The sequence below is a fragment of the Rhinatrema bivittatum genome, chromosome 9, assembly GCF_901001135.1.
Source record: "Rhinatrema bivittatum chromosome 9, aRhiBiv1.1, whole genome shotgun sequence".
Lineage (NCBI taxonomy): Eukaryota > Metazoa > Chordata > Amphibia > Gymnophiona > Rhinatrematidae > Rhinatrema > Rhinatrema bivittatum.
In genome coordinates, this window is record NC_042623.1 from 39,884,617 (window position 1) to 39,911,763 (window position 27,147).

The 27,147-nt window shown below is 43.1% G+C and overlaps 1 protein-coding gene across 2 annotated transcripts in view; it reads right to left on the reverse strand.

Annotated features, from left to right (window-relative positions):
• PHTF2 (putative homeodomain transcription factor 2) overlaps positions 1-27,147 on the reverse strand; it is a 393,241-nt gene that overhangs the window by 104,898 nt on the left and 261,196 nt on the right. Inside the window, exons 7-8 of one of the 2 annotated variants that reach the window (XM_029615117.1) lie at positions 6,040-6,205; positions 3,910-4,074 (exon numbers count right to left, since the gene is read on the reverse strand). In XM_029615117.1, the coding sequence (XP_029470977.1) occupies positions 3,910-4,074; positions 6,040-6,125 (251 nt within the window). In that variant the 5' untranslated portion in view covers positions 6,126-6,205. The remainder of the gene's footprint in view (positions 1-3,909; positions 4,075-6,039; positions 6,206-27,147) is intronic. The other variant, XM_029615118.1, reaches the window with a different exon arrangement.

A 27,147-nucleotide genomic window follows, 5' to 3' on the forward strand; every position in this document is an offset into this window, starting at 1 on the left:
TCATCAACTAAATAACATTTAATCGCCTTGGATTAACTCTATACTGAGTTATTCCATTCATATTCCATTATGTGCATTGCTGTCCACAACTTGATTGGTAGAGAGGTTTTCTTGGTATTGTGTCTGACATAGCTGGCAATAGCGATATGTGACAATAATACGGTTCTTGGAAGACCAGACGACCTAGAACCTTTCGAACCATATGGCCCGATTTAGAGAACAGGTCTCAATGGGATTGTCGCTGAAGCAGGATTAGAGTAGCGTACTTACCATCCGTTGTGGATCGCAGAAGGACGAGCCGGTGAAGATTGATGGCTCCGTGGATTTCAGGAGTCATCAAGGGATAGCCTGAAGGACGTAAACGTTCGACTCAACTCTGTAATCTGGTATGGTAGCGCAGGTACAGAGGAGACAGGCTGAGCGTGTCTGGCGCTACCACAGAAATTTGTGGACTTCAGAACCCCGCACCAGTGTCGGTGGGGAACGCCTCGGGTACAGATGAGCCATTATGACTCATGAACCCGGCCCTCTTTGCAGCAGATCGATGTATCGAGACGCCAGTGCAGAATTCCTCGGAACTTGGTCCGGTCATTCTGGAGCACCGAGGACTGCCAACACTGTGTGGAACAGTGGCGGTGGCAGTAGCGATGTTGCTCGGCCTGGGCATTTTCCAGCACAGAGTAGGATAGCACCGATGTGCTGGATGGCGTCGGTGGCGAACGGTCACCATGCCGGTGACAATGAGTGCCACAGTGCTTGGCCTGGTCTTTCCCCAGCGCTGAGGTGGATGCCCTCGCTGTCTTGGATGGCGAATGATGACGGACTGTCAGCATGCCTGCACTGCTCCTGGCACTATGTACTGTCGTAGGCAAATAGGGGGCTTTAGTAAAGAACCCAAAGCATGGAGCACTGTGTTTAGGCGAGGGCATTGCGTGTAGGTGCTATGTCAGTATTTATGGTATCGATGGCGGCATGGAGCGGCCTCGAGGGTACTGTCAAAAATATATATGAAAAAATGTCGATGGCCCGAGCAGAGCAACGATAACAATGACGGAGGCACCGACGGCATCGGTATAGGTATCGATGGAAATGATGTGGCATCGAAGGATCGAATAGACATCGAAGGCATGGGAAACTGATACCGGCATTGAAGGAATCGATGGCTGCATCGATAGGAACAACGAGGACACCGATGGAAATGAAGTGGGCGTCTAAGGCCTCTGTGGCATCGACCTGGGCATCGACCCGAGCATCCATGTCATCGATGGCATCGACCCGAGCATCCATGTCATCGATGGCACCGACCTAGGCATCCATGGCACCAACCCGGGCATCGATGGCACCGACCCAGGCATCGATGGCACCGACGACACCAAGGTGTGCATCAATGGCATCTGCCCAGGCATCGATGACACCGATGGAAAAATCAGTGCCATGGATGAAAACATTGATGGCACTGAAAGAATCGATGCGGGGATCAATGGCATCAACGGATCGCAGGAGAAGGGGGTGTCGATGGTGTCGAAAAAGGCAGGACGGCCTGGAAGGGGGTACCGACGGTAGCGATGGGGGCATCGACTGCATGAAGGTACCGAGGTATGAATTCGACAGAGGCACTGGCGGCAATGGTAACCGTGGAATTCCCTATCCCACTAGCACTAATAACCAGGCAGAGGGTCACAGGAGGATACTCGCAGGCTGTGTGGGGCTAACTGTGAAAACATAGGGAGAGGGAAGGCCGCAATTCGGTTGGTAGACCGGGGAAACCGTAGTGAGGTGACAGGAACCGACCGAAAAACAGGGCATAGTACTCACCGAGTGTCGATTAAATGTAAGTGAAGGGAGACCCACACAGGGAAAAAGCGTTTGTGAAGTAAAAGTTTAAGTGTTTCCGTGAGGAAATAGTGAGAATTTCTCACAGAGCTCCGAACTGTTATGCTTACTCAGAGCGGAAAAAAGAAGACTGAGGGGAGACACCTGTGGTCACAGGGATAACTGCAGGCTGAGCATGCTCAGTGCACTCAGTGTGCCAGCATCAGTCAAAGCTTTATAGAATCTTTGACAGAAAAGTTTTCCGTAGCAGGGCTCCGTCCACTGACGTCACCCATATGTGAGGACTACTATCCTGCTTGTCCTGTGAGAACACAGAACCCCACTAGGTAACTCCTTCCACCAGGTTTTTGAGATGACAATTATATCTATCTCATCATTCAATGCTATACACTCTAACTCTCCCATCTTATTTTTTAAACTTCTAGAATTTGTATACAGACATTTTGAACAGAAGAGCTTCTACATATTTCTTGATCTAAAGACCTCTGGAAGACATCTTCTGACAGGAACGATGTCTTGATGTGGTACCTATCACGCAGACAATATGCATAACTCATAAGGATTCGTGACAGATATTATGCAGCTGTACCAGGTGCATCTTTTGAAGCCATTGGCCTTTTCTCTCTTGGACATTGTCAAAAATGTGGCTGCAGTGAAATCAATTAAATTTTTTGAAAAATAAGCTGGTTGATGCTACAATTGTATCAGATGAATGCAAATGCAGTTGTAAAAAGTAAAAGAAAAAAGCGTAAAATTTTGATGAAAATCCCAACTAAAGAAAGGTTTTTGAGGGAACTGAAGGAGATCAGGCATGAAAAACATGCTGTTTTTTTTTCTAAAGTTTAGCCTGAATGACCGTGAGTGAAGTCAAACATGACTCTTAGGTTCTGCTGAAAAAGAGGTAGGACATCCAATATATGCTCAGTTGAACATGCAAAAAACTTCAGAAACCTTTAAGTCTTTATACTGACCTAGGCTCCATTGGATGATATCACCAAACCTGTGAGGACAGAATATCCTGCTTGCCCTGAGAACACTGTGGGAATGATGCACTCAGGGATCAGGAACCACCTATTAAAGTGACAACCCTAATCATAATTTAAGAACAAATTAAATTAAATTTGTGAAAACTATAAAAAGCAAAAGCACAGTAATCTGTATGTTAGTTAGCCCACTGGAAATGATGGAGCCAATGGCAACCTGTGTTTTATTGGTAACACAGATTACCCTGCTTTAGTGAATCAGCTCCTAAGTATATGAGGATGCTATCAGAATACTGGTAATGAGAAATCCGTGTTAGAGCCCAACTAATATAGTTAAGAAGAATACAAAACCAATCTGAGGTGTGACTTCAGGATAGGAAATTTTAAGAGAAGTATGCCCAAGCTGCTGCTTTTCCTGGCTCAAATGAAACAATTGACTTAATTGGCATAAAGCAATGACAAGGAATCCTTCTGAATCAAAAAGGCGGCGGCAATACCAATTAACCCCACTTATCTTTCCCTAATATGCTTTTTTTTTTCCAGTCAATGGGACCAAGATTGAAGACCGTGATGTAACCTAGCAGTTTGCAAAATGCCAAAATAGCACAGCAATGAATTTAGGGACATTGGCCAAAGGAATAACAACAGGAGGAGGAATGGAGCAGATGTAGGCAATGTAATGGTTTGGGACTCACAGTAGTACTGCTGCTGTAAAATGTTTTACCAAGAAGTCCTGTCTGGGATTACAATGTTCCAGTTCCAGAATACTTCTGGAATAAGCACAAAAACTACCTGAATTTTGATTGTGGAAATATCTGCTCTGTACTATCAGGCTATACTCTGTGACCTTGGAGAAATGTGACGCCTTCGGAACAGGTTTAAACAAAAAACAAAAAAAAATCAAAAAACCTCTCAATTTGGCTAACATCTGGGTTATTATTTTTTTATAATCCTGAAAAGCTTTACAAAGAAGCACGCAGATCTGAAATTGAACTTCTGAACTCTCCAGAAATGATGGATTTGGCGTGATTATCGTTTTCAGAAAAGGGATAGTGCATCTCTAAGACATATATAGCCTTGAATAAATACAAACCCTGATAAAAAGAAAGCAGCATGCCAGATATCTCTGATGACAGCGCCAACACTGTAAGAGGTGCTTGTACTGTAGCTCGGCAAAGTTCCCTCCTGTGTGTTATCTGTAGTACTAGAGCCATCTCCTTCCCTATGCACTTCCAATTGTGCTGCTTTCCTTAATTTCCTTCAGCAAAAGAGATTAAAAGTGGAAGGGAACTTTATCATTGTCATCTACTAATGCAGTGCGATATTGCGCAGCAATTATACACATCATACAAAGCATTTTAAAATACACCCTTCAGATTTATTTCTCTACTGTACCTTGTATGTGGTCAACTGACTCACTTCTGAATGATGGTTTTAAATACTTAATAATGACAAAAACAATAATAGAGTGGAACCCTAAAGAGGAACTTTCATACTGTGATAAAATTGAAAAGGAATGATCAATGCAAATAGCAATTTATTCTACCTGAAAATTTCAGCCTCCCTCCCTCCATACATACATACATTTTAATCCTAAAGAAAGTGAATCTTCCCCCATAAAAAACCTGCCTGAGCTTGCTGTAAAGTCACAGTTCTGTGCTCTGGCACTACTGTGCTTCATGGGCAGGACTGTGATTTCATAAATGCAGCATAAATTCTCTGTGGAAGCACATAAAAGGAAGATTGCAGTGGAAGATGAAACCTTTATTTCAAGTGTAACCATTTTCGACAATATCCAGAAATGACTGGATATGAAAATATATTAAGCTCAGCAGATTTTTGATCTAGAAAGATATACCTTGAATTGCATTTTTTAGTTTGAAAGGTCCTCTAATGTAAACCTACAGAACTGGATTTTAGTGAACACAATCTATGAAGTGGTAAGCTTTACGCCTGGCGGGTGCTTCCATAGATGAGCTTTCAAAAATCAAATGCAAAAATTAATGTTTTTAATATTGCCCCAAAATGAAAGCTCTCGGGTTTTCTTAACTGCATGCTGTTTCAAAATGGAAAACATTTCCAAGCAACTGGAATGCACATGACAGGGGAGGACCTTTGTCAGACATTACTGTTGCTTGCAAAGATGTACATTAATCACAAAGCAATAAGTACATACAGTACAACAAATGCAACCATAAATAGCTCAATAACTTAATCAGTAATTTTCATAAGACAAGTCATATACACATCATGTCAAACAGAAACTGAAGCTGCAGACCTCCATTTAGCTATATTTTGTAAAATGCTTTGTTTTGCAAGAAAAAAAAAAGCAATGCTCAAAATATTTATATCAGTGTTGCCCAGCATTTTCAAATTCAAGGCACATCTACATTGATAAAAATGGTGTGTGGCACACCAACCTCCACAGAACAGGAGGTCCAGACATGGAGAGGACTCATGACCAAAAGAAAAGCTAGGGAAACACTGAAAGTCCAACAGATCTGTCTTTCAAATTCTAAAACAAAGGGAGAGAGAGCAAAGACATACACGACTCCATCATGATGGACCAGCTCCCTCTATATACAAGTGCAGGAGAAGTCCACATGGTACAGGCAGCTATATTAGTTAGTTAGCTTGGGTGCATCATGCAGCTGCCAGAGCACTGCTGCTGCTCCCATCAAAGTTGGTCATATCCAATGCTCAGCTGCTGTGCCACTCAGCCAGGGATAAGACAGAGGCTGGAAGGACTCCAAAACAGGAAAGATGGAGGTAGTGTGTGCAGTGAGCATACTGCACAAAGCGGGTACAAGCTGTCTGTGCCCTGCATGCTGCCCATTAATTAACACATTCCAGGGCTCATGCTGTAGCTAGGTAGGAAGAAGAGGCATGCATGATTATATATGCTCTCAGAAAGGAGTTTCTATAGGTTTAAGAGCCACCACTGGAATCTTCTGTTGCTGCAAGATGAGAGCAGAGCCCAGGTGCTGGCCTGGATCTGAGCATCAAGCAGTGGTGACTTTTCCATGGCACATCTGATCAGGTGAGAAGGCACACCAGTGCACCATGGCACACTGGCCGGGAAACATTGGCTTATAAAACAATACATAAATGAGGCTGGAAGAAAAAATACATTTGCAAAACAGATGAAAACCATTTCAGAAAATGATTTCATGCATCCATAATCCAAATAGTGAGAAGAGTGTCACTTTTGTCAAGACAGTACCTTCTTCTTTTCCCCCCTGTGCTGGGAGGTGGTTTTGGGGTTCGAGTTGAAACAATTTGACAATGTACAGTCCCAAGAAGCAACATCAACCATATTGGTCCAATGACTTCAGTGAGGGGGACACAGTGTGGACCTGGAGCTATAGAGAACAACACTATTGCGGCAACTGAGGAAAGAGCACAAGACAAAAGAAGTTTGTATTTTTTTAAATTTTCTTTTAGAAAATTACATGAATTATATGCCAAAACCATGTTACAAGACAGTGATGTCATGATGAAAAAAAACTAGCTCTTAATAGAATCCTAATTCAAATATAAGGTCCCCTTTGGCAGGAAGAAGTTTTTGGAGAATCAAAGTTGTAGAAACGTATAACTCTCAAAGTAAACAAAACACTTATTGAATTCTTAAATAGGATAACTGGCATTATAATTTATTTCCAGTCTTTACCATACAGTTTGTACTAGAATAATTCAAACAGTTAGCCTTGGTTTTCTAAGTTAAAATAAATAGACAGGTTAGCTGATAGATTAAGGGTCTGAACAATAAACCAGGCATTTGTTTTGGCCCAACAGTTTCCATCTGCTCCATCTTATCAGGGCTGGAGGCAGAGATCTGCCACACTGGGTCAGACCAAGATTCACCAAGCCCAGCATCCTGTCTCTGCCAGTGGCCAATCCAGGTCACAAGTACCATAACAGATTCCATAGCGTAGATCTAATTCCTCTTACTCCCGCTTTTTGGTTACTCCCAGGGGTAGCAACAGCTTTTTAGTCTATCTGGCCAAATCTCTTTCAAACCCTGCTATGCTAGTCACCTTCATCATGTCCTGGCAACAGATTCCACAGCTTGATAGTGCGCTAAGTGAAAAAGTACTTTCTATGATCTGTTTTGAATCTGCTGGTTGTTAGTTTCATGGAGAGTTCTTTTATTTTAGCATTATTTAAAAGAATAAATAACCATTCTTTATTTATCCATTGTATCCCACCCATGATTTTATAAACTATCATGTCCCTTCTTAGCCCTCTCTTTTCCAAGCTAAAGAGACCTAGCCTGAATAGCTTCTCATCATAGGAGATGTTCCAGTCCCTTTATCATTTTTGTTGCCCTTTTCTGCATCTTTTCTAGTTCTGCTATGTCTTTCTTGAGATGGGGGCAACCAGAACTGCATACAGTGTTTAAGGTGTGGTTACACCTTAGCTTGATACAAATGAAGTTTGATATTTTTCATTTTATTCTCCATTCTTTTTCGGATCATTCCTAACATTGTACTTGCTTTTTTTGACTGTCGCAGAGCAATGAGCAAAGGATTTCAACTTATTATCCACAAAGACTTCAGGATTCTTTTCCCAATATCCAACCCAGCATTATGTACTTGTAGGTGAGATTATTTTTTCCTGTGTGCATCACTTTGCACTTTTCCACATTAAATTTCAGCTGCCATTCAGTCGCTCAGTCTCCTAGTCTCAAAAGATCCTTCTGCAGTTCCTTGCTATCTGCTGTTTTAACAAATTTGAATAATTTTGTGTCATCTGCGAATTTGATCACCTCACGCATTGTTCCCTCTTCCATATCATTTATGAATGTTAAAGAGCTCAGATCTCAGTACCGATCCCTGTGGTGCACCACTAATGACTTTTCTCCATTTGGAAAACTGACCATTTAATCCTACTCTCTGTTTCTGGCTTTTTAAGCAGCAACTACCCATGGATGTTTCCCCTTTTCTACATCAATTCTGAATTCACTTATTCTAGTCATTGCAGTGATAATCGTCAGCCAGGGCCATGAACCAGGACCCCTTTCAGAATCCTGCAATCATAGGCTCTAAATCCAGCTACTAGGTATCACTGTTGCACGAAGGCCGGGACTCCCTTCTCCAAGAAGCTGTGAATGCTGCCTCCACAGGCGGCTTGTATAAGGCACAAATTGAAGGCAAGTGCCCCTTAGTGAGTTGTTTGGTAGGCTGTGGTTGGTCCTGTGGCCACATGTCTGCTGTGGTTGTATTACTTTATATCACATATTGGGGAAAACTGTCAAGTTTCTGGACAGGTGCCAATATACTTGTATCTGGGATAATGGTAAATATGCTCGGAAAAGAGGTAAATACCTGTCATGTAGTATATGAGAATGGGTGTTAATACCAATACTCAGGTCTCTGGCTGGTAAAAGTTCCAGTTGACAGAGCTGTTATATTTATTCATGAATGCTCGTTTAGTGAATAATAAAAGCTTAATTATTTATAATTTGATTTGAGATCAAAAGTTAATTTAGCAGTGATTACGGTGCCCTGGTTATCAGGGGAAGAGAAGCAGTACTATCAACTTTGTCCCCCTCCCAGATAATTTTTCAGTCACAGATGCAGAAGAAAGAAGGAAGAGTTGCTGTAAATTTTAGAGAAGAATAGAGGATATCAAAAGTCACAATTACTCTGAAGACTCAGTGCTTACTCCTTCAATTCTCTTATGAGATTGGCTTGCTGACAGGCTAACATGCACCTGGAATGGTGTGTAATGCACTGATTACAAGTATTATTTGGGGTTGCACTAAAAACATGCTATCTGATAGTGCAGGGGTGGCCAACTCCGGTCTTGGAGACCTACAAAGATGCCAAGTTTTCAGGATATCCACAATGACTATGCATGAGATAGATTTGCATACAATGGAGGCAGTGCATGAAAATCTCTCATCCATATTCAATGTGGATATCCTGTAAATGTGGACTGTTTGCAGCTCTCCAGGACTGGAGTTGGCCACCCCTGTAATAGTGGCTAGGGATTTGAATCTCCATGCTGAAGCTCAGAGTTTCCTGGCATCCTTAGCCAACACTGACTTACATCAAATAGTAAACCTGGATGTCATTAGATATGTATTTGGATCTGGGCTGTTATACAAATTGTGGGCTGAGATTCAGGGATTCACGGGTTCTCTCTTGGACTGATCATCATATCTCCTTTTCCTTCTCTACTATCCAAGATTATGAGGGTGGGGAAAAGTTAGAAAGGGTTTGTAGAAGAACAAGAGGAAATATTGATGTCATTCAATTTAGTGAAGGAACAGGTAAAGGGATGTGCTGGGGTGGGGGCCCTTGGGTGGGTACATGATATGAAGGACTGTTAAGGTTCTTGGGGAAACAGCTCCTTGGAAGACACCTTGTGGCTCCTAGGTTCTCAAAGTTGTTGCATGATCAGAAGAGGAAGGTGAAAAGAAGGTTACAATCCTATTGCCTCTGCTAGTTCTAACTGTAAGGAACTGTTTACAACTGTGAAGAGACAGGTTTGCTGCCTATTTCTCTAGTTGTGCTCTGAGTTAGGCAGCAAAACTGACACTATCTGGTATAGCCATATTACCAGCTGGTTTGCCACTCTATTCCCCAGTAATCTCTTCACAGTTGCAAACAGTTCCTTAGACCAGTGAATGTCTGGTTGACTCAAATGGCTGAATCTGCTGATGGCTCAGGTTTGCAAGGGTTAAAGGCTTTTCAACTATTAAATCTGGCAGAACTTAGGCAGATTTTGAAAAAAAGGATAAGGGCAACACATTGCAGGTTGAACCCTTGTCCATCCAGCATTATGAAAGCATAACCAGACTTTACATTTGTAAATATTTTGTAGATGGTAAATAGTTCTTTGGTTGAGGTTGTATCCCTTTACAGTTGCATATTACAGTAATAACCCTGATTTTGGAAAAGCCTGCACCAGATGCCTCATCTATAATAACTATTTAATTACTGATTAAGATCATGGATAAAACCATTACTATCCAATTAATTTTAATTATTTTTTTTTTTTTAAAGGAGAATGAGCAGCTGGATAGTTTTCAAGCAGGCTTTCAGTTGGGACATGGTACTGTACTGGTTTCAGTAAGTGACAATATCTTACACTGGGTAGATAGAGAGGAAGAAGTTCTCTTGGTTTTATTAGAACTTTCCTCTGCTTTTGACCTAGAGATTATTTCATTCTTTAAGACAAGTGTGAATTATCTGGTAAAAAAGGGCAAGCATTGCAGTGGACTGCTTCATTTCTGTCTGGAAGGTCAGCTTCTGTATGTGTGAAGGGATCATGTTCACTTATTCTGACTGATAGTGGTGGTGTCACTCAGGGGGTGCCTTTGTCTCCTTTGCTATTTAATGTCTTTATAAAGCTTTGGGGAATGTTGTTCCATTCATTAGGGCTGCAAGGTTATCACTCTGCCAATGATAACCAGCTCATTGCGCATTTGCAGAAAAATGCCACTGAAGCATTATCTCACCTTACTGGTAATTTATCTATCATCACTAACTGGCTAGTGCAGAATAAGCTGGTCCTAAATTGCACTAAGAAAGAGATTCTTAAAAGTAGCCATGCTGGGCTGGATGTGACTCCACTATCCCATACTACTGAGCCAAAAGTCTTGACATGGTGAAGAGTTTGAGGGTTCATTTGGACTTTCAGTGAAATTTACAGATACATGTTGCCAGAGTGATTTGGACTGCTTTTCTGAAGGTGTAATGAGGTAGCAAATTGCATCTTTTAACCAATATGATTTTTTTTTTAAGTTGGATAACTGTGATAACTTATTTGTGAGTCTCCCTCAGCAGCTCATCCATAGGCCTCAGGTAGTCCAGAATTGCTGCAGCATTGAGAAATTACTACTTACTTGATAATTTCCTTTTCTTTAGGACAGTCAGATGAATCCAGAACAAGTAGGTTATGCATTCATTCCTACCAGCAGACAGAGACGGAGTAAACTAACTTCACAGTATATAACACCCCTGCAGTTACATTAGCCTGCCAGTATTCTCTTCAAAAGCATCTGTGGACAGACTAGAAAAAACTTGATGAAAAACAGATAACCACTACAATACCCAGCCAACAGGCAACATTGAGCTCAGACAAGAATATAACACTAGTCTAGGGACTGGAGAAATACTTAGCAGTAAGTCCTGGAACACATAGGCACACAGGAGGATCATTATGCAATCATACGGTAGCCAAGGGAGGGAAGCTGGATTCATCTGACTATCCTAAAGAAAAGGAAATTAACAGGTAAGTAGTAATTTCTCATTTCTTAGCGTCTAGTCAGATGAATCCAGAACAAGTGGGATGTAACCCAGCTACTCCCCAATAGGGCGGGGGGCTGACTGGGGTACAGTCAAAACCGCAGGTGCAAAGGCTGCATCCTCCCGGGCTTGCACATCCAGACGATAATACCTGGAAAGGTGTGTAAGGAGGACAACGTCGCAGCTCGGCAAATGTTGACAGGAGACAACAATCTAACTTCTGCCCACAAAACTGCCTGAGCTCGAGTGGAATGGGTCATAGCTCGACTAGGTAATGGCTTCCCAGCATCCACATGTGCAGTCGTGACTACCTCCTAAATCCAGCAAACTATTGTAGCCCGCGAGATTGTCCTCCATGGCGGTAGTAGACAGGGAAAGCCAAACAGGTGATCCGACCTACACAAAGGCCCAGTGACCTCTAGATAACCTAACAATATGCCACTTGACATCCAATGGCCACAACAGATGAGACTCTTCTATATCTCTCTCCCTGACCAGAGATGGCAGGGAGACAGACTGGTTCAATTGAAACTCAGAGACCACTTTCTGTAAAAAGAGAAATGGCTCCTGGCAAGACAAGGCATGCAGCTTGGAAACCCTATGAGCAGAACAATTTGCCACAAGGAACACTCTTATCAAGGTCAGAAACCGCAAGGACAGAGTACATAGCGGTCAAAATGAAGGGCCTACCAAAAAAATCCAAAACCAAATTGAGACTCCATAGGGGCATTGGAAACGCGAAGAAGGATGAAGATGTTCCACTCCTTTCAGAAAAAGGACCACATCAGAATGAGCCGACAGGATCCACCATTGACCAGACCCCTGAAACAGGCGAGAGCAGTTACTTGCACCCTTAAAGAATAAAGGGCCAAGCCTTTAATCAAGCCATCCTGCAAAAATTCCAAAATGAACGGTATCCTGACCGAACAAGGAAGAGTACCGCGATCTTCACGCCAGGCCTCAAGCATTCTCCAAATCCACTCATAGGCCAAGGAAGTAGAGAACTTTCTAGCTCTTAGCAAGGCAGAGATTACTGCTGTAGAGTAACCATGTTTCAGTCACCTAGCCCTGTCAAGGGCCATACCGTAAGACAAAATAGAGTTGGATCTTCGTGAAGGACAGGCCCCTGCTGCAACAGGTTCCAGTGTGCCGGCAGTCGAAGACCCAAATCCACCAGGAGCCTCCGCAGATCTGCATGCCACGTTATCCTGGGCCACTCTGCAGCAACCAAGAGCACCACCCCTCTGTGGCGTTCAATCCTTCAAATCAATCTGCCCAACAAGGGCCATGGAGGAAAGGCATACAGCAATTTGTCTTCCGGCCACTCCTGCACTAGGGCATCGATTCCCAATGACCTCAGGTCTCTCCTGAGGCTGAAGAATCACGAAACTTACGCAGTGCACAAAGTCACCAACAGGTGCAGGAACAGGAGACCCCAGTGATCCCAAATCAGCTTAAACTCCTCATCTGACAACACCCACTCTCCTGGGTCCAGCCTCTCCCTGCTGAGAAAGTCCAATGTTGCAATGTCTTAGCCTGCGATATACATGGCTGAGATCATTTGGAGATGCACCTCTGCCCATTCCATAAAGCAGAGTTGCTTACCTGTAACAGGTGTTCTCCCAGGACAGCAGGATATTAGTCCTCACAGATGGGTGACATCATCAGATGGAGCCTGGCACGGAATACTTTTGTCAAAGTTTCTAGAAACTTTGACTGGCATACCGAGTATGCACAGCATGCCACTATCCCTGCAGCCATGAGGGGTCCCCCTTTGGTCTCGTTACAAAGCATGAAAGACTAGTGAAAACTAAAATAACAAAATGCAGATGAAACCAACTCCGCAGGGTGGCGGGTGGGTTTCCTGAGGACTTACATCCTGCTGTCCTGGGAGAACACCTGATACAGGTAAGCAACTCTTTCTCCCAGGACAAGCAAGATGGTAATCCTCACAGATGGGTGAATACCATGCTGCAGGCTGCTCCCGGAACATACAGGGCCAACAGATGCCCAATAACATGCAACGGGCACAACAATAGGGGTGCTGTTGGCAAGAGCGGAAGGGAGTCTGAACCACATACTGGGCCCTAGGCAGGGAGAGTTGGGTTCTCACACTTGGAATAGATTACAGAGGACAGACTGGTGAAGATGCTGTCCTATCGACCATCCTTGTCCAGACAGTAATGTGCTACAAAGGTATGAAGAGAACACCACGTCGCGGTCTTGCAGATTTCAGCAATAGGGACTGCACAGAAATGGGCCACTGACGCTGCCATGGCCCTCACTGAGTGCATTTTCACTTGGCCTCCGAGCGGAAGGCCCACTTGCTCATGGCAGAAAGTAATAGAGTCCGCCAACCAACTGGGCAGAGTCTGCTTGCCCACCGCAACCCCAAGTCTATTTTTGTCAAAGGAGACAAAGAGTTGGGTGGACTTGCCAGTGCGCACCAGGTAAAAAGCGAGAGTACGCTTTCAGTCCAAGGTGTGCAGAGCCCGCTCACCTTTGTGAGAGTGAGGCCTCAGAAAGAGGATGGGCAGTACAATGGACTGATTCAGATGGACATCAGTCACCACCTTAGGCAGGGACTTAGGGTGAGTGTTCAACTCCACCCTGTCATGGAAGAACCTTGTATAAGGCGGATAGATCACCAAAGCCTGCAGCTCACTGATTCTGCGAGCGGAAGTAATTGCCACCAGGAAGATAACCTTCCAGGTGAGGTGTTTCAACTCGTAAGAGCGCAGAGGCTCAAATGGAGACCACACGAGTCACGCCAACACTACATTGAGGTCCCAGGCCACAACAGGAGGACGCAGTGGAAGCTTCAATTGAAGTAAGACTCATGAAGCGCCCCACTAAGGGCTGCACTGAGATCGGAGCGTCACCAACTCTGCGGTAGTAGATGCTGATGGCACTCAGATGAACTTGGATCAAAGAAGTCTGCAATCCTGACTCTGAGAGATGCCAGAGATAGTCCAGAAGCAGAGGTGGGGGACAAGTGAAAGGGTCGAGACCCTGCTTTGTACACCAGACTGAGAACCTTCGCCACTTCAATTGGTAGGACTTCAGTGTGGATGGCTTATGAGAAGCTACCAGGACATGAGAAACGTTGTCTGAAAGGTCAAGGGACTTAAACACTAGCCTTTCAACATCCAGGCCATGAGGTTCGGGTGGCGCAGCCTGCCCTGATCCTGTGTGATGAGGTTGGGTGAGGTGCCCAAGCCGAATCAGAAACCAGACCTGACGTGTCCAATGAGGGGCTATGAGGATCATGGAGCCTCTGTCCTGTTGGGAGCTTCATGAGGGTCTTGCCTATGAGCGGAATCGGAAGGTATGCGTACAGGAGACACGCAGTCCAGGATTAGGCGAAGGCATCCACGGCTGGTTCCCTGTCCTCCCTGAGCAGGGAGCAGAAGTGACTCACTTTGTGGTTCTGAGGGACGCAAAGAGATCCACGTTCAGCTGACCCCCACCTGTGGAAGATCTTGTCCGCTCTGGAGGGGTTGAAAGGCCACTCGTGAGGGTGGAATGGCCGACTGAGGCTGTCTGCCACCACATTCTCCATTCCTGCTAGGTATACTGCTCGCAGGAGCATGGCTCGCGAAAGGACCCAGGCCCAAATTGGCGCTGCTTCCTGACAGAGGAGATAGGAACCTGTGCCCCCCCCCTGTTTGTTCACCTACCACATTGCCACTTGGTTGTCCATCTGTATTAGGACAACCTTGTGGGACAGGCGATCTTGGAACGTATAGAAGGCATATCGCATTGCCCAGAGTTCCAATGACTAGCCACGGCCTGTTCTGGTGTATAAATTTCACTCTCAGGTAGTGCACCCTTTCCAACCTTAAGTCTCCATGTTTAGAATGCACCAACAGTAACAAGTGGTAGCAGATCCATTAGTTCATGGTCAGAGATACTCTCCTCCTCTATTTTCAAAGTTCTCCAACTTTGCTAAATGCGGATCTCATGCTGATTTTAAGATGGAAACTTCAGGCTCTAATGTGGTCACCTGGTCTTTAGCTCCCAACATCCACATCTCTACCTCCATGATGTGGTTCAATGCGTCTGTGAGCAAAGAATGTAGGTCATCGAATTTCACATATTTTCTCAAACTTAGCTTCAAGTATAGTTGCCACTGCTATAGCCGTTTCATTCATCGTTGGGTCTCTGGCCTCAGGGGATGGAGGATTGCTTGCGGTTCTCACCATTTTCCCTTCCCCTACAGTGGCTCACTCCCTATCCTTTCCTTGCAGTTTAGAGGCCATGGTTGACTGCCACTCATTTGAAATAAAATATTTCTGACATTAGGAGACTTGTCACAACCAATAATTAAGAACTACACATGAACTTGCACAATTAATCATGAACAAATAAAGAAAATAGGGTATCGGAGCATTACAGAAACACATTCTGCACCTCATATCCCATTCATGTGACCTCTCTAGAAGAACTTTTAAATAAATAAATAAATAAATAATAATTGTATTTAGTGGTGGTCATCACTGATAGATTAACTCACAAATCAAGAAATAGGGATTTTAAATTCTTGTCTAGGTAGATTAAAAAAGGCAGAAATCAAAAGATCTGGTCAGAAATTTGATTGGAAAATTTTATAACCTGTAAATAGCATTCTGTGGTTTCAGTTTTTACTGAATTTCACCAGTTACATGACTTTGTAACTTAACTTTTTCAGTTTTTACAGATTTATACCTATTCTCAGTTCACTCAAAATTTTACTGGGTATTTATTTTTATGTAATAGTCCTGACAGATGGTTCTGTATTACAAGACTGAAAGTGAAGCAATTTTAAAATGTAATACTTGGTCTAGACACAAGATGGCACTGTTCAGATTAAACTATGTTAATATCGTGCCATCACTGGCTCACAAAGAGGCACTCAGTATCTTTTTTGCATTTTAATACTTCTTTCTCGGCTTCATTATCAGGTGCCTAAACTCTACTTGATATAGTTGTACTTAAAACAAGCAGAAGAAACTGAAATCCAGTCAGCAGAGAACAACCCAATCAGAAGCTGTGGAAGAGGAGGCATCTGGAAGTGGCTGTGGAGGAGTAAAGATTTATCCCCATCCTCAAAGATCATCAGAGGAAAAGAGGAAGATCTGTCAACTCTGGGCAGGGCAGAGCAGAACTAGCCTAAGAAGAAACTCAAGGGAACCCGTGGGCAGAATCAGAGGAGGGGGAGGCAGAATCCATGGAGGGGGAGGGAACCGCTAACTGGATAGGTCCTCCTCAGGCAGAAGACACACACCTTGGAAGGTCCTATGGCAAGGAAGGGGCAGGTCCCACCTGGAGGGAGCCAGCAAAGTGCCAGAACAACCTGACCTGGGGGAGGAGAAGCTACAGATAGAACCAGAAGGTGAAGAAGAGATGATGGAATTCCTACTGGCAGGAGTGAGCCAGGAGGAGGAAGGCTCAAACCCCCCTCTGGAAGGGGAGGCTATGGAAATAGACTGATCCAGAGAAGTGTAAAGAGGAAGAGTCAAGAGCCTGTACCCAGGTACAGCACATCCTTTAAACAGGGAAAGTTGTTAGTGGGAAGTTGTGGCGGAGTTGAACCTAAACGATGAAGGAGCCAGAAAACATTCCTGTATGGTCAAACTCTACTACAGGTGGGGGGTGATAAAACTTGCTCAGGTTAAGGCGAGGTAAAAAAACAAAAACCTCTCTTTCCTTACGGAAGACGACTGTGATTAACTGAGGAGTGCTACAGTTTAAAAGAAAAAAAAAAAAAGGGGGTTTTTTTTTTTTGCAGACAGCGCTTGAAGGGGAAGCAGCCTAGCCCAATGGGCAAAGATGCTACAAAAAAAAGGACTCCTTACTTTTACTCTCTCTCTCTTTTGTGTGATTTGAGGCTAATCAGGTGGATGGCGAGGTTTTTTTTTTTTTTTTTCAGTTCTGCCAAACTGAGCCCCAGAAGCCTACAGAGTGGAATAGGCTTTGGAAGACCTATCAGTGTTCTGGCAGACAGGGAGCGGCTATGGACTTCACAGTGGCTCATCACCCCAACCCAGAAGTGGTCCTACCTCTCGTGCACTGTGGGGAACATTTTAAAAAACAGCGCGCGCATGAACAAAAGTACGCCGGATTTTAAAAGATACACGCATATCTTTTAAAATCCGGGGTCGGTGAGCGCAAGGCTGTGCAAAATCGGCAGCCTGCGCTCGCCGAGCCAGGAACCTTTTTTTTGTCCCCCCTACCTTTCCCTCCCTTCCCCTATGTAACCCACTCCCCTGGCCCTACCTAAATCCCCCCTACCTTGTTCGATGGAGTTATGCGCACCGGCTGGCCAGGCCCGGATACAGGCCGCTGTATCGGGCACTCGGCCACGCCCCCAGACTGCCCCGGACCACAGACACGCCCCCTGGACCGCCCATTTTAGCAAGCCCTGGGACTTACGCGCGTCCTGGAGCTTTGCGCACGCCAGTGCCCTGTGCGCGTAAATCCTGCCGGATTTACGCGCGCAGGGCTTTTAAAATCTACCCCTGTGTGTGCAAGAATAGTTGTATTAAACTTTGCTCCAATATAAACTGGTTTTTGTCCATTTCTTCCTTTTATCCCAATTTCAACTCATTTTTTTTATGTCGGAAAGTTAGAACCCAAAAATATAAAAACAATCACAGAAAACTACCTGTCAAGCACAAAATCTATTAACTGAACATCTTTCAGGAGAAAATAAATATAAATTTATATACTGTTTCTGTAAACAATTTTTCAATAAATAATTTCTCTCAAGTTTTTTTCCCCAGATGATTCATTTTTGGTTATAAAAACATTTAAAGAAATTATTGCTCTTGACATATCCAATATTACTGAAACATGGCTGTATTAGTTTTGTGCATATATGGTTTAAATTGGCTCAATTTTAGTTTAATTTAATCATCTTTATAGTTTGAAAATCGAGGTGATGTATAATAATTAAAAACCTGGAACTCACTATGCCTGTTCCAAGAGCCACTTGATATATTGAAACTTATAAACAAACTTTCTATAATTGGGCTGCAACTATGGAATGATTTGCTAGGCAACTGTTTACTACAGGATATTAAACTTTTTAGAATGCAGTTAAAAGCCATTTTATTTTCTAAAGGATTTAACAATGTTTGAATAATGCCTATATAGTTTTAAGTTTTACTATATTAACTATGTTTATGTTTTGGTATTGTTATGATTATTACGGTATATGATTTGTGTGTACCTGTTCACCACTTTGCCAGGATGCAAAGTAAAACCCACAAGCAACTTCTACTGAAATACAGGTTTCTCTGAAACAAAGTAATGAGTGTTTCAGCATGCACATGTCACTTTATACCCTGAGGTCATAAGTGTCTTTGAATGAGTTTACTAGAACCATAAAATTTATGCAACATAATTATTATTTTTTTTTTAATAGACATTTTTATATTTCACCCTTTATCACAAATGGCCTAAAGGCAGATTACAACAAATTTAAAAACAGACAATACCCCAAATTACTATAAAGTTAGTATCAAATTCATAGTTGGCTGCTTCTTATATTCCTAATAAAATTCCTTTCAAAAAAGTTACATTATAAAATATTAGAAACTATAAAACAAACAGCTCTGATTCTAACACTTTGTGTGTGTATTTACCAAAATGCAGAGCAGTATTTTTCAGGTCTTTTCCAAATACCTTGTACAAATACCACATGCCACTGGTTATGTTGACAATATGAGCACAGGCTTTAGGGCAATACAAGATAGCCTTGTATAAAACCACATCATGGGGCATTTTATTTGTGCATGCCTTGAGAATTATTAAGAATAAAAGCACAAGTTTATCCTTATTTATATTTAGCTTAGCTATATATTTTCCTAAGACTGACATTTATTTTCATTAGAACAGTAATTAAAAAGCTATGTCAATGGCAAGCTGCTAACAGGTTTATTGCCATGGAAACAAGTAGCATAATAAGACTGAAAATATGGCTGGAGCTCTCTTAATGGTCATGTAAGCTACTCTCTACAACGGCCCTTGCCTTCTGCACAATTACTGAAAAATACCACACGAAGACAGAAATCACTTACTGTTAATTAACAAAATAAGAGCAAAGTGTGGAAATGCCTTAAGACATTATGGAAGCTAACCAATTTAGAATTAATTTTTTTTCTATTTTTTGAGCATATTTGTAATGTTTTATTATATATTATATTGTTTCTCTGTGTACTATATGATTTTTATAAATATAGCACTGTATGCAGCTTTGGGCAGTCTGGTAAGGTGACAAAAATATAAAGTAATAAAAAAAACTGTCTAAATGGAGCACTATTCTGCACATTTAGGTACCCCAGAGGAACAATTATAATACACGTCTCCTGGCTGATTCTTACAAGAAAGCAGCAGCCTCTGTTTACTGAGCATTTCAGAAGTGCATATGACAACTAGTCATATTCAATCTGGATCAAAAATACTAAGACTTTAAAAAAAATTATTTTTGGGCAAGCAATCCTCTGCGATTCCTCATCAAAATCACTGGCTTTGATTAATTTATATTGGCTAACATATTACCAATCAAAAATCACAACATATTCAAAAAAATTTCAAAACAATATCATAACTCAAACTTCTTAAAGGAAAGAAGAACTATATCAGTATAATGATTCTGATCTTAGTCTACAATCTTGTGCCCACAATGGGCTTTAGGCGAAATCATAACACATTAGAATAAATCATTTTCGGTACAGGAAACAAAAACACCTTTGGTCACACATTGTTTGACCACTAAGTATGTTTTTGAAGACCTTAAAATTGCGATGCTTGAAAAAGCACGTGAAAGTAAGCAGGGTGGTGATTATTGTTTTATTGTGTGCATAAAGATCAATTTTGATTCTTTTAGTTGAACTCAGTAAAACTTGAAGAAAGAAATAGATTGGACAGAAAGCAAAATTGCTTACCTTGTAATAGGTGTTATCCCAGGACAGCAGGATATAGTCCTCACATATGGGTGACATCACTGATGGAGCCCTAGAGCGGGAAAACTTCTGTCAAAGTTTCTGTAAAGCTTTGACTGGCACCCAGAGTGCCTACTGAGCATGCTCAGCATGCTATGATATTCTCTGCCACAGGTGGTTCTCTTCAGTCTCGTATGTAGCATTAAGCTTTAGCAAAAAGTAAAATAATAAAATGTAAAACACCCAACTCCGTGGGGCAGGCGGGTGGGTTTTGTGAGGACTACATCCTGCTGTCCTGGGATAACACCTATTACAAGGTAAGCAATTTTGCTTTATCCCAGGACAAGCAGGATGCTAGTCCTCACATATGGGTGATTAACAAGTTAAAGGCTGAGTCATTTTGTAGTGGAGCAACAGTAAGAATTGTTGTCGAAATGAATCAGCCGAAGAGCACAGCAGGTTGGATGTGGAAGGAGTTGGGTTTAAACTGGAAACAAGTTTTTTCAGACAGATTGTCCGTAGGCAGAATCTTGTCTTCCCTGTTTGTCCAGACAGTAATGAGCTGCAAAGGTGTGAAGAGAACTCCATGTTGCTGCTTTACATATGTCAAGGATTGGCACTGAACGATAGTGTGCTACTGAAGTTGACATTGCTCTTACTGAGTGTGCTTTTACTCGCCCCTGGAGAGGAAGGCCTGCTTTTTCATAGCAAAACTGTATGCAATCTGCTAGCCAGGTGGATAGAGTTTGCTTACCCACTGCTTTCCCTGGTTTGTTTGGATCATAAGAAACAAAAAGTTGAGTGGATTTCCTGTGGACTGCAGTGTGATTTATGTAAAATGCTAAAGCACGCTTGCAGTCTAAGGTGTGTAAGGCCGTTTCTCCTGGGTGAGAGTGAGGTCTTGGAAAGAATGTGGGTAAAACTATGGATTGATTCAAGTGGAATTCCGTAACTACCTTAGGGAGGAATTTTGGATATGTACAAAGAACCACTCTGTCATGTAGGAACTTTGTATAGGGTCCATACGTGACAAGTGCTTGTAACTCACTCACCCTTCTAGCTGATGTAATAGCTATGAGGAAGATAGTCTTCCATGTAAGGAATTTGATATCACAGGAATCAATGGGTTCGAAAGGAGAATGCATGAGTCTTGTTAATACCAGGTTCAGGTCCCATTCTGTGACTGGTGGCCGAATTGATGGTTTTAGATGCATCAAGCCTCTCAGGAACTGAGTGACTAGAGGTTGCGCAGATATAGGTGCATCTCCTATCTTGTTATGGTAAGCTGAGATTGCACTTAAATGTACTCTAACAGATGAAGTCTGAAGACCAGAATCTGAAAGATGACATAAATAGTCTAACAGAGAAGCTGTGGGGCAGGTGAAAGGATCAATAATCTTTTGCCTACACTAGAAAGTAAACCTTTTCCATTTTGACGAATAGTTCTTTCGTGAGGAAGGTTTGCGTGAAGCTAGAAGCACTTGAGATACTTTGGATGAAAGATTGCGTGGTTGTAAAATCAAGCTTTCAACATCCATGCTGTCAGGGAGAGGGATTGAAGGTTGGGATGGCGTAACCGACCCTGATCCTGAGTTATGAGAGTGGGAGCAGCGCCCAGGCGAATTGGATCCCTGATTGAGAGGTCTAGAAATGTGGGAAACCATACTTGTCGAGGCCTATACGGGGCTATGAGTATCATGGACCCCTTGTCCTGTTGTAGTTTCACAAGTGTTTTGGTTATGAGCGGTATTGGAGGATACACGTATAGTAGGCCTGAATTCCTAGGGCAAGTAAAGGCGTCCTTGGCTGGCTGGTTCTTTTGGTTGTGTAGAGAACAGAAGTTGTCTACTTTGTGATTGAGGTGTGACGCAAAGAGGTCTAGTGTCGGTTGACCCCAGCGTTGAAATATCCTGGACGCTACTGAGGGATCCAGGGACCACTCGTGTGGTTGAAACTGACGACTGAGTCGATCTGCTACTACATTGTGGATGCCTGGTAGATAAGTGGCCTGGAGGAACATTGAGTGTTTCAGGGCCCAGGCCCAATTTTGTGCAGCTTCTTGACATAGGAGATACGAGCCAGTACCTCCCTGTTTGTTGATGTACCACATGGCTACTGTGTTGTCCGTTTGGATCAGAACAGTTTTGTGTGAAAGGCAGTCCTTGAACGCATTTAATGCATAACGTATAGCTGGAAGTTCCAGGAAATTGATTTGGAAGGATGCTTCGAGTTGTGTCCAAGTTCCTTGAGTCTGGAGATTGTCTATGTGAGCTCCCCACCCCAAGGTGGATGCATCTGTAGTTAACGTTATTTGTGGGACTGGTTGTTGGAAGGGTAGGCCCTTGCACAAATTGTCCTCGTTTGCCCACCAGAGAAGGGAGGAACGTAATTGGTGGGTTACTTGAATTGGAGAATATAGTGGTTGAATGGCTTGGATCCACTGAGATCTCAACGTCCATTGGGTTACCCTCATGGCGAGTCTTGCCATAGGAGTGACATGAACTGTGGAGGCCATGTGGCCTAGTATGGTTAGAAACTGATGAGCTGTTACTTGTTTCTTTGAGAGAATCGAATTTGCCAGTAGGGAAAGTGTTTCTGCTTGATCTTTGGGTAGGAAGGCCCTTGAGAGTATGGTGTTCAACTCTCGCCTATGAATTGAAGCAGTTGAGATGGTGTGAGATAGGACTTTTGATAGTTGATGAGAAAGCCCATTGAGTGAAGTAGAGTAATTGTTCGATTGAGAGAAGCCAGAGCTCCTTTTTGAGATTGACTTCTGATGAGCCAGTCGACTAGATAAGGAAAGACATGGACTCTTTCCTTGTGTAAATGTGCTGCTATTACTGCCAGACGTTTGGTGAATACTCTGGGAGCAGAGGCTAGTCCAAATGGCAGAACTCTGTACTGGAAATGTTGATGGCCTACCATGAAGCGCAGGTACTTGCGATGAGGAGGGAATATAGGAATGTGAGCGTAAGCGTCTTGAAGATCCAGAGAACAAAGCCAATCTCCTGTTTGAAGAAGTGGAAGCATGGTGCCTAGAGAAACCATCCTGAACTTTTCTTTCCTTAGAAATTTGTTGAGATTTCTGAGGTCTAGGATGGGACATAGGCCTCCTGATTTCTTTGGAATGAGGAAATATCGGGAGTAGAATCCTCTGCCCTGCTGAGTCCGGGGCACTGGTTGAACGGCCCTGGCTCTCAGAAGGGTGGATAATTCTGCTTGTAATTGAAGTAGTTGAGAATTCTGTTGTGGGAAGAAACTCGGTGGAGATTCTGGTGGATTTGAGAGGAAATTTAGTTTGTAACCTTGAGATACTATGGAGAGTATCCATTGGTCTGATGTTATCTTGAGCCAATTTGTATGAAATTGGGATACTCGTCCCCCTACTGGCAGGTGTGGATGAGGGTTTTGGGATTGAGTTTGCTCTCTGGTTGAAATTTCAGAATCCCGCCGCTGGGCCTGACTGAGGAGGAGGTTGCTTGCGAGGAGCTCTAGGTTGTCTTGTTTGGGAGCGTTGTTGTTGCGGCCTAGAGGACCTACTCCTGGAAGTTTGGGAGTAGTATCTTCGTGGCCTGTAGTACGAACGCCTAGGTTCCCTCCGGGGTAGGCGTCGTTGTGATTGTGTAGAGGTATCCTGAGGCATCTGGGACAGCTTACGTAAAGTTTCAGTGTGGTCCTTTAACTGTTGAACTGCTTCTTGGACCTTATCACCAAACAAGTTATCTCCCAAACATGGCAAATCTACAAGTTTTTCTTGGACCTCAGGCCTGAGATCCGAAGCTTTTAGCCATGCGTACCTGAGAGCTGTAATTCCTGCAGCTGCAGTCCTAGAGGCAGTATCAAAGCTAATCATAAGCCGCTCTCACCTCTTGCTTTCCTGCTTCTAGGCCTTTATTAACTATAGCCTGTACTTGTTCATGAAACTGTGCAGGTAAAGAGTTTGTTAATTCCTCCATCTGCTTCCATAAGTCTCTCTGATACTGTGTCATGTATAACTGGTATGCAGAGATTCTGGAGTTTAATATTGCAGCGTGATAGGCTTTCCTTCCTAAGAAATCGAGGAAGCGGTGGTCCTTACCAGGTGGAGTTGAGGAGTGAGGACGTGTACGCTTTGATTTCTTCTGGGCAGATCCAACTACCACTGACTGATGTGGTAGTTGTGTCTTTTGGAAACCAGGTGCTGTTTGTACTAGATAAGTGGAATCCACCCGTTTATTTACTGCTGCAACTGTAGATGGATGCTCCCAGATCCTATGCTGGAGGTCTAATAATACCTCATGAATTGGGATGGCCAAAACTTGCTTGGGTGGATCCACAAATTGAAGGACTTCTAGAGCATGCTGTCTAGTGTCCTGTTCTGCAGTTAACCTAAAAGGTATGGTGTCTGCCATATCCTGAAGGAAGTTGGAAAATGATAGGTCTTCTGGTGGGGACTTTTTTCTCGGCTCCGGTGGTGATGGCTCAGACATGAAGTCCTCAGAAGACGTGTTTGAGTCATGGTCATCCCAAGAATCCTCGTCATCATCCCTATAAGGGGATTTTGCGGCGGATCTTGGAGGTAGATGAAGTCCTGATGGGCCTGGTAACGGGTCATTGAGAGGCCATGATGTAAGCACTTGTTCTGCTTTTTTTGGCAAAGTGTCGATGACATTTTGGTAATTTTGTAGCAGACGCTGGAAGAAAGCTACATCTTGTACTTCTGGCTCTGCCTGTGGTGATTGCCTCGATGGGATTCGAATAGGTATCGACGTCAAAGGTGGACGCCTCGGCGATGATACCACTGCCGGCTGTAACACTGAACTCGGCATCGAAGAGGTCGATGGCAGGTGTGTGTATATCGATGTCGATGTAGTTATTATGCTTGGTGTCGACATCGATGTGTCTGTTGTCCTCGGTGTCGACATTCACACCGGCATCGGTGGGCCCACTGGCATTGGCAAATTTGCCAGCATCGACGCTGGGAGCATCGGCATCGACGAGCCCGTTGGTATGAAGTGCTGGTCCTTGAAAGCCTGTAATACCGCTTGTCTGATTATTTCAGACAATTCCGGCGTTACAACTGATGGTGCCAGAGCAGTTGTAAGCGGTGCCGGAGGCTGAGGTGCAAGATCCTGTGTAGAGCTCTGCAGAGGGTCAGGTGTCGAAGGCGGAGGATGAGGCCCAGGCGCCGGTTTCCTCGGTTTGCGGCCGCTTCGCCGTCGATGGTTCCTGGGTAGCGGTTTCAGACATCGATGACAGTCGATGTTTATGTTTTGACTTCTGAGTATCGACGGATTTTGTCGATGACTCCAAAAGCGAGGAACGATCCCCCGACGGTCCCGGGCAGGATTTTTTAAGCAAGAGGCGCTTGGTCGTTCCAGCCGGAGACGACTTCGATGATGTCGAAGGGGATGGAATAAGTTGAAGGTGAAACAAATGTTCCATTTTCTCTAATCGAGTCTTGCGACTTTTCGGCGTCATCTCGGCGCATTGCGGGCAATTATTTACCTCATTTATTTATTATTTATTTAAAACATTTATATACCGTTTCACCAAATACAAGAAATGACCGAAGCGGTTTACAATACATTTCCAAATTAAAAATTAAAATTAACTAAACTAATTCCTCAATTACTTTAAAATAAAAATTAAAAGGAAAAATTGTAATGGAATAAAAGTTACATTAAACTCATGATCAATTTTCAAAAAAATTAAATAAAACAACTTTAACCACTAATTTATAAACAAGGTAAAGAACAATAGTTATCCAAACCTATTAAAGCATAAAAATGAGCATAAATAATGTTTAGAAACCAAAGAGGTCTAACCTTCGATGGGGTTTAAATTTCCAAAGGCTTCTTTAAAAAAGTGTGTTTTTAAAGCTTTCTTGAATTCTTTTTTATTCTGAATTTGTCTCAGAGGGTCAGGTAAGGCATTCCACATTAAAGGCCCTGCAACAGAGAATGCCCTTTGCCTGGTGAAGTTTAAGGCGTTTTTTTTTAATTGCTGGTACTTCCAGCAAATTTTTTCCTGCTGACCTGAGATCCCTAGGTGGTTTATACATTCGTAGTTCTGAACAGAGCCAAACGGAATCAATACTATTTAGTAGTGAGTGAATCAATGTTAAAATTTAAAATTTTATTCTATATTTAACCGGAAGCCAGTGTAATTTCTGTAGTATGGGAGAGATATGTTGTCTCATAGGGGTTGCTGTTAAAAGTCTAGCCGCAGAATTTTGAATGAGCTGGAGGGGTCTGGTGGCTGAATCTGGCAGTCCCAGATATAATCCATTACAATAATCCAGCCCAGAAAGGACCAGGGCTTGTAGAATCAATCTGAAATCTTTGATGAATAGAAGAGGCCGTAATCTTTTTAATACATGTAATTTAAAAAAGGAGTTCTTCACTACCTTTGAAATGTGTTGGGAAAGAGACAAACTTGTATCTATCCACACTCCCAAGCTCCGAGCAATTTTAGTGATTTGGACAGTTTGTCTCCGAGGCAAAGCACACATTCGATGTGTGGATCAGTAATAGACATTTTGCGAGAGCAAACAGGACATTTTTTAAAACCTGTAGCCATATTTCCCGTCGACAGCCGTCGAAAAGGGATGAGAATTCGTGAGAAAAAAGTTTCTTCCTTAAAAGGAAGGAAAAATGAGACAGAGGTACTCATCAGCCAGTGAAGAAAATACCCCGAGAGACTTGTGAGAGAGAATATCAAGAGAAGTTTGACTTTCTGTCAAGAATATGTTGAGAGAATCTCAACGGCTCCTATCCCGCGATGCCTACAGCAGCGCAGAAAAACAAAGACTGAAGAGAGCCACCTGTGGCAGAGAATATCATAGCATGCGGAGCATGCTCAGTAGGCACTCTGGGTGCCAGTCAAAGCTTTACAGAAACTTTGACAGAAGTTTTCCCGCTCTAGGGCTCCATCAGTGACGTCACCCATTGATGTCACCCATGTGAGGACTAGCATCCTGCTTGTCCTGGGATAATACTAGTAAGAGAAAATATTTTTTACTCAAAGCATAATTAAGCTCCGGAATTCGTTGCCAGAGGATGTGGTGAAAGCTATTAATGTAGCTGAATTTAAAAAAGGTTTGGACAAGTTCCTAGAGAAAGTGTCTATAACATAAGATATGCCATACTGGGTCGGACCAAGGGT